We start from the raw sequence: 7,800 nt of genomic DNA, 5'->3' as shown, positions 1-7,800 counted from the left end.
GACTTATTTTGTGTAAAGAGTAGCTTTCTCAAATGTAAAATACTTTTAATACGTATTCGTGTTTGTACCACGTTACATTAAACATGGCCTATTTTTCTGATATTTTTGCCAACACCATTGTACTTTCGAGTGAGTCAGATTTATGAGTTAAGGAATTTTCACGTTAAAAAGCAACCGCATGTTTATTTATAAGACGTAAACCCCAATGGGCATTACAAAAAAGGAATGATGATGACCGTATGTTTTGGAGTCGGGGATACTCTGCTGTCGAGTAGCCCCTCAATTTGACCGATATATTTAATATATTTAAATATTTTTAAAACATAAAAAAATATACTAATATATTTAAAATTATTTTTTGAATCACCAAGTAAAAAAAAAAAAATTTATCAAACAATCAATTTGAACGATCAAATTGGAAGGTAAAATAGTTTTTCCTATGTTTGACTTCAAAAGTAGGATTGATTGGATAAAGACAAGGAAAAAGCTTGACTGACTGAATACCATATAAAAAAGAGAAATATTATTTATTATCTTTACACTATATATTAATATGTAATTGATTATTTTTATCATTTTATTTAAATTAACATATTTAAGTATTAATATATGTATCTGAATAAAATAATAAAAAGAAGAAATTATATATTGATGGTGGGTAGAATGGGTCGAATTCCATTTTAGAACATTTTTATTTATTTATTTTATTTTAATAATTAACAGTCACCACATGCCATGTCAGTGGGGAGGATTCCTATCCTCGGTTACTGTAGAACTACCCGTCAAGACAATAAGGCAGTCTTCTAGAGGGCTAGATTTGTATTAATGGCAAACCATGCATGTTGAATGACAAAAATAGGAGGAATGACAACTTCTTATTGTACAGATTTTGACTCACCAAATCCTTTCGTAATCTTATTATTATTTTTATATTTTTTATGGATAAAACATTCACTTTTGACATCACTTGTCTCGTTTCCTCTTTGATGATATTTTTTTATAGGTTAATTTTTTTTATCTGTTATTATTTATTATTCTATATTTCGTACTTTTTAAAAAAAAAAAACTATCAAAAGTGATGATAAATAATAACTGATGTATAGCAAAATCCTTTTTATTTAATAATTTCTCATCCCAAAAATATTTTTTGTTATTCTTTTTTATAAAAATGAGCACTGTCGTATTAGATTGAAATTAAAAAAAAAATAATAAAAAGGTTGAATAATTCAAATGGTTGTTTCTTGTTGGTGACTTTTTTAAGAAAAAATTAATACTATTCCTCGTATTGTGGATCATTTATGTTTCAAACTATCGTCCATTTTATAACTGGAGAAGCACCAACACCTAGAAAATAGGTGATAAAGACCCTAAATACCTGTTCCACGTTCAACAGACACATACGTGCATATCTTGTTCTAATCCACCACAGCTGATCAAAGAAGAAAAAACCAAATGCTGCTCAAGAAGAAAAGGCTGCTCTCAAAATGACGACTCTGTTTGGCTTCTTTCTCTTCACCATTGCATCCTAAAGGAAGTTCGAAAAACCAAATGCAGCCCAAAACAAACCCGTCTCTCTTTCTCTACCCGTTATAGCATAAATTGGTGATTTCATAATCTTTGGAATCTTTGGCAAATACCCACTTCGAGTTTTGTATTCTTATGATCTGATTTTGCCACTTTTTCTCTCACGGAAGAGAGGAAGTACTACTGTTAGACACCATCTCAGAGAGCGAGAAATGGGAAGCAAATGGAGGAAAGTGAAGCTAGCTCTTGGCATCAACTCCTCCTGCCTTTACGTTCCTCAAACTCTGGACGATTCCTCGCCGCCTATGGCATCCGCAGCCAGGCTCTCCGATGCCGTTTCACCCTCCACGGGTCATGGCTCTGGTCTTCGTCGGACAACGCAGACTCCATCCTCCTCAGGCGGCCGAGTCTCCATAACTGGACCAACATCCTCTAAGGTTTGCATTTATGAGTTATAGAAGGAGATTATCTGGTTATATAGGGCAGCTATTTTTTTTTTCTTTTATGAATCTTTATTCATTGTGATAAGTATGTAGATTTGTTTCTGAGGTTGTTTTTGTGAGAAGTTCTTGATTTTGTTTTTCTCCTGTTATATCATTGAATCATTTAGTGTGTTCTTTGCATTTGTGAATATCCATGGTGGATTCTGATTGTAAACTTAAGCTAGCTATATAGATTTTCTTTTTATCGGAGTTAGTTGATGTGATCTATTTTTATAAATATATCGTTACTGGTGATATGTATTTGGTTTGTTTTCAATTGGTGGAGATGGTGATAATGTGATGTCAATGAATATTGTGGAGGTGGGTATTGATTGTCATGTTGTTTTCAAGTGTGCCGTGGCTTGTGGGGTTGGGTAAAGTGGAGTTGTCCCTTTGAGGACCTTGGTCTTTTGGCTTATTAGAAAAGGAATACCCTGCTGCACTTCTCTATTTCTCTCCTTTTCATCCCCCTTGAACCAAAGTGATTTGTCTTGTCAGCACAAGTGCATATTACCCTCCTTCCTCCCTCTCTCCTCTCTCCCCTTTTGATGTCAATTTTCCAAAAGACCATACCGTTGATTGGGAACTTTCCTGCAATAAGCTTCTACAGATCAGATGGCAGGATTGAAGAAAATAAAAAATAAAAAAGAAATACTGGAGCAATTCATTATTTGCACTTCTTTTGATGGACTTTTTATATTTTCTTTTCTTTGTTTTGTTTTTCTTTTGCTATTGAAAGCTTCATCATTAGTTTTGGAGTATTTCTGCCAGAAAAAGAACAGGTTTGAGAATTGTTTCATTATTCTTACTTTTTAAAGTCACCGGTTGATTGCAGTTAAATATCCATGATGTTGTCCACAATTTCTTGACTACCTATCATTGACTTCCTTTACTCGTTGTTTAGCTGATCTATGGAGGGGTCATACAGTATCAAGAATAAATTTTTTTAACTTTTTTCTCGAAATTGGCAGCTGTAGTGTAGATAAGTTACATTCTATTTCATCTTTTCATGCACTGGTCTTGGTAGTGGACCAGCATGTGGACAGAAAGGGTCGTTCCTAGACTCCATAATTCATGGTGACCTCTGGCAATCACAAATTTATCCTAGAACACTGAATATTATTTTGTGGGTGTTCTCAGATTCACGAATCTGCTTTGGATCTGAGTCCCGAAATCGAAATACGAATACATTTTTTCGATAAGAACTTTAATAATGCAACCTTTCATATCTGTCAGGGAGAGAAATTTTTAGAGCACTACTTTTGTAATGGTAATGCTCTGCTTGTAAAATTCAAGTGGATGCCTTTATTATTATGAGTTTTTGGATTGTGAAATATGATTTCTTTATTGCTTTTGATGAACTTCAATATGAATATGTCTGCAATAACTTAAATGCTATTCTAGCTCTAGAAAATACACAAAATGGGATTCTAGGTGAAGAGGGCGTATTAAAGTTCCAGCATTTGAAAATAATTTCATTCTTAATTTCAGTCTCTCCTGTTATCATCATTGAAGTACAACAATAATCATAGCCTTTTTCTCTGCTTGTAAAATAGTGATTTGTTTAATTGTGCATCATTAAGCTTGCAGATCAATTCACGGCAATGAAATTTCATTACTTTGTTTAGTTTTGCATGAATGCTTGTGATTGTACCTATTTCTTATCCTAGATCTCATTGGGATCATTCAATCTCACACGCTTCTGTTTCAAAACTGCAGAAGACCTGTGCAATATGCCTGACCAACATGAAACCAGGCCAGGGTCATGCCATTTTCACTGCAGAATGCTCCCATTCTTTTCACTTCCACTGTATTACCTCTAATGTGAAACATGGGAACCAAATTTGCCCAATCTGTCGTGCGAAATGGAAAGAAATTCCATTTCAAACCCCTGCATATGATCTTTCCCATGGAAGGTCCCGAATCAACCCAGTAAGTAGGCCCCAAGATGATGGCTGGATGACTGTTCGGCGGCGACTCCTTCCCCCTCGGTTAGGCACAAATGGGGAGACTTCTACAATATTTCAAACCCCTGAGCCAGGTGCCTTTGATGATGATGAAGTTTTGGATCACCAAACTGAGGTTACCGAGAAACGTACATCTGCTAATGAAGCTGCTGATAACAATGCTATTGGAATAATAGACATTAAAACTTATCCAGAAGTTTCTGCTGTTCCTAGATCAGCCTCTCACAATGATTTCACTGTACTAATACATCTCAAGGCTCCTGTTACAAGTGAAAGGCAGGATCGAAATGGAAACCAGACTGAATTGCCGCCAGTATGTCGAAATTCTCGTGCTCCAGTTGACCTTGTCACAGTGCTTGATGTTAGTGGCAGCATGGCAGGTACCAAGCTGGCCTTGCTAAAAAGAGCCATGGGCTTTGTAATAGAGAACCTTGGGCCCTCTGACCGGCTTTCCATCATTGCCTTCTCGTCTACAGCCTGTCGCCTCTTTCCTCTCCGTCAAATGACTGATAGAGGACGGCGGCAGGCTTTACATGATGTCAATGCTCTGATTTCAAATGGTGGGACAAACATTGCTGAGGGCCTAAGAAAAGGTGCCAAGGTGTTGGTAGACCGCAAGTGGAAGAACCCAGTTGGCAGCATCATACTGTTATCTGATGGGCAGGATACATATACTAATGGGGCCCGTGCTCAAACGGACTACCAATCACTTTTACCCCTCTCAATCTGTCATAATAATGGTGAAGGCTTGCAAATTCCAGTGCATGCATTTGGATTTGGCACAGACCATGATGCTGCATCAATGCACTCGATCTCTGAGATTTCAGGGGGGACATTTTCTTTCATAGAAGCTGAAGGTGTGATTCAGGATGCATTTGCACAATGCATTGGAGGCCTCCTAAGCGTCGTAGTACAAGAGCTACAAATCGGAGTTGAGTGTGTTCACCCGAGTTTGCAACTCAGTTCAATAAAGGCAGGAGGTTACCAAACCAGCATGGTGGCAGATGGAAGAATGGGCTTTATCGATGTCGGGGTCTTGTATGCTGAAGAGGAAAGGAATTTTTTGGTGGCAGTCAATATTCCAGTTTGTTCCTCTGATGAGATGTCATTGTTAAATGTTAGATGCATTTACAGAGACCCTATTACAAAGGAAATGGTAAGTTTGGAAGAAACGAATGAAGTAAAGATCCAGAGACCCGAAATCACTAGCGAACTGGTCATTTCCATGAAAGTGGACAGGGAGCGGAATAGGCTTCGTGCAGCAGAGGCAATGGCTGAGGCTAGAGTTGCAGCTGAAAATGGTGATCTAGCTGGTGCAGTCTCTGTCCTAGAGAGCTGTCATAGGGTATTGTCTGAAACTGCCTCTGCACAAGCTAGTGACCGGTTAACCATCTCACTTTGTGCTGAGTTGAAAGAGATTCAAGAAAGAATGGCAAATCGTCGGGTATACGAGGCATCTGGAAGGGCTTATATTCTATCAGGATTGAGCTCACACTCGTGGCAGAGGGCAACAGCGCGAGGTGATTCCACAGATAGTACAAGTCTTGTGCAAGCTTACCAAACCCCATCCATGGCTGACATGGTAGGCCGGTCCCAAACCATGATTACAGGGAACTCAGCACCGCATTGATCTCTCCAGCCTGCTCAATTGTTTCCATCAAGATAACAGGCATGGTAATAGTTAGAATTGTCTTTGGAAATTATCCTCACTTCACATATATTTTGTATCAGCAGAACTTTTTGCATTCTTTGTTACTGTTTTCTTTTATACCCTATTGTGGCTTTGGGAAGAGGGGTGTTAATGGAGAGAAGTTTCAGATGTTGAGCTGGTTGAAGTTGTTTCTAGTTAATGGCTGAGATAAATGGTGAAAAGTGAAGGATTTACTTAAGCATTACACTCTGATTTCTGTGGTGGTGATGTATATAGAGAGTTTTTTTTTTTTTTTTTTTTTGTGGTTGGGGGGGGGGGGGGGGGGGGGTGGGTATACTTGGGGCTCACTTTGGTGTATATGTTATTTTCTGACTGAAATACTGCTCCTGATTCTTTTCGCATGCTCACTTTGGTATATATGTTATTTTCTGAAATACTGCTCCTGATTCTTTTGGCATTATGCCATAAAGAATTTTTTTTTTTTTTTTATAAGTAAAAATATTATATTTATATATCAAAATGAGTAATCAAGTACACTAAATGTATACAAGAGAGCACCTTGCCCATAATAGAAAAACTCCTAATAATCCAAAAAGCCCGTGAAAAACAACCTAAAATACACCAAGCCCGACCCCAACCCCAACCCCTTGCTTCTGGTAGAACTAAAACTCTACCCAAAAACCCCACCCGAACCCCTTTAGAATTCCCTCTAGTTGAGCTACCACCCTTAGTATCGTAGTTGATTGCCAAAAAAAGATGCTGTAACTCCCTTCTTTTCTTGAAATTTGATTTGGTTTCAATCGCGCGGCTTGCCTCGATCGCAGTAATTAGTTCTTTAAATTGATCTTCACATCCTCCATGTGAAATTTTCACGAACTGCTGAATCTCGTTAACTTTAGGCTAAATCCAATCCGCTATTGGAGAAAGAGAGGCTAGGGGAGCCACAATATCCCCAGACACAGTATCCAATTGCACTTCAGATTCTAGGCATTCCTTTACACAAGGCACCAACGCCAAATCCATATTCAAATCTCGTACCTCCTCATCAACCCCATTGGTTCTCTCCAATAGTATAACATCAAGTCTCTTCACCTCTGGTGAACCTTTATGTGCAACTTCAACGGGTCCCTTCACCAATAGTATGACACCATTTTCCTTCAACTCCGACGAGGGAGCCATAGTTTGTTCGGGTACAGAAGTCACCTGAGACGAATGACATTCTAATACAGATGTCTCTACACTGATACCCGACATAGAACCCACTTCAAATAACCCAAACTTCCTTTTGACCCGTCATACTCTTCTGGATCTGGTTGTAGGAATAGAGCCGAATCCGATTTTCCATTTTCCTTTATCTGAGTTTAAAGGATTCAGGCATATCTTAGTTTTGTTTCTTACAACCCTGTTGCCTCCATAAAGAAATTAAACACAGTATTTTATAAAATGCCTCAGTGAAATCGTGAGAGCATTGAGAGTCTATTTGCATTATTTATATGATGCATATCATCAATACAAGAGATATTGTACCGTTGGATACAAGAGCTATACAAGGAAATTGTACATAAATAAAGATTTGACAAAGTATAGGAATTAGCCGTTGTATGAATTGATGTAGGAATTAGCCGTTGCATGGATTGATGTTGCCATATGGAGTGATGTAGCCGTTGTGACTGTTGTCTGGCTGATGGGTCTTCTTTTGGTAAGTTTCCTTTTGTGCACAAATCTGGTGTTATGTTATTATGGTTATTATGCCATACAAAATTAACTACTTTGTGACACTTCTTGAATGGATTTTTTTTGTTGGAAAATAATTAACTTTCATCTTTTTTGCAATTATTTTACAACTATATGAGATTGAGGATAGTTTTATAAGATTAAAAGAGCTTTGCTACTCCTCATCCCCATACACCATACGTTTTTTAAATTTTTTTAAAGTTTTTTAATTTTTTTTTAATTTTATTCTTCTTAAACTTATTGAATTCTTTTACTCATTATCCATATACCACACGTTTGATAAGAGAAAAAAAAAAGTATAGTGTGTGGAGATAATGAATAGAATTTTTCTATATCGTTACCCTTCTCGTCAAACTCGGGCAACCACCAACTTGACCTCAAGCTTTTGGCAAGGTTTGAAAAATCTAAATTGAATTCACAATCAGGAATGACTAATTGAATG

General features: G+C 37.4%; 1 protein-coding gene across 3 annotated transcripts; it reads left to right on the top strand.

The window, feature by feature from the left end:
- Window positions 1-1,324: 1,324 nt before the first annotated feature.
- Window positions 1,325-5,865, top strand: LOC121241517 (E3 ubiquitin-protein ligase WAV3-like). Of its 3 annotated transcripts, none has more exons than XM_041139310.1 (2): window positions 1,325-1,961; window positions 3,726-5,865. In XM_041139310.1, exons 1-2 carry the CDS (start codon window positions 1,737-1,739, stop codon window positions 5,601-5,603), a joined length of 2,103 nt encoding a protein of 700 aa, XP_040995244.1. In that variant the 5' UTR covers window positions 1,325-1,736; the 3' UTR covers window positions 5,604-5,865. The 3 variants fall into 3 exon arrangements, 2 of the variants coding, with proteins under 2 accessions (XP_040995244.1, XP_040995245.1); XR_005935729.1 differs by lacking the exon at window positions 1,325-1,961 and adding an exon at window positions 2,003-2,788 and having other exon boundaries at window positions 3,726-3,875; XM_041139311.1 differs by lacking the exon at window positions 1,325-1,961 and adding an exon at window positions 2,383-3,083.
- The last annotated feature ends 1,935 nt before the right edge of the window (window positions 5,866-7,800 follow it).

The sequence above is a fragment of the Juglans microcarpa x Juglans regia genome, chromosome 7S (assembly GCF_004785595.1).
Source record: "Juglans microcarpa x Juglans regia isolate MS1-56 chromosome 7S, Jm3101_v1.0, whole genome shotgun sequence".
Classification (NCBI taxonomy): domain Eukaryota; kingdom Viridiplantae; phylum Streptophyta; class Magnoliopsida; order Fagales; family Juglandaceae; genus Juglans; species Juglans microcarpa x Juglans regia.
The sequence above is the reverse complement of the archived record's forward strand: the minus strand, read 5'-3'. Positions and strand labels throughout refer to the sequence as shown.

What these genes read in the sequence shown, in the direction of transcription:
- LOC121241517 (XM_041139310.1), top strand. Translation starts at nt 1,737, where the DNA reads ATGGGAAGCAAATGGAGGAAAGTGAAGCTAGCTCTTGGCATCAACTCC. An exon ending in CTGGACCAACATCCTCTAAG is followed by an intron (nt 1,962 to 3,725) that starts GTTTGCATTTAT and finishes TCAAAACTGCAG; the next exon opens with AAGACCTGTGCAATATGCCT.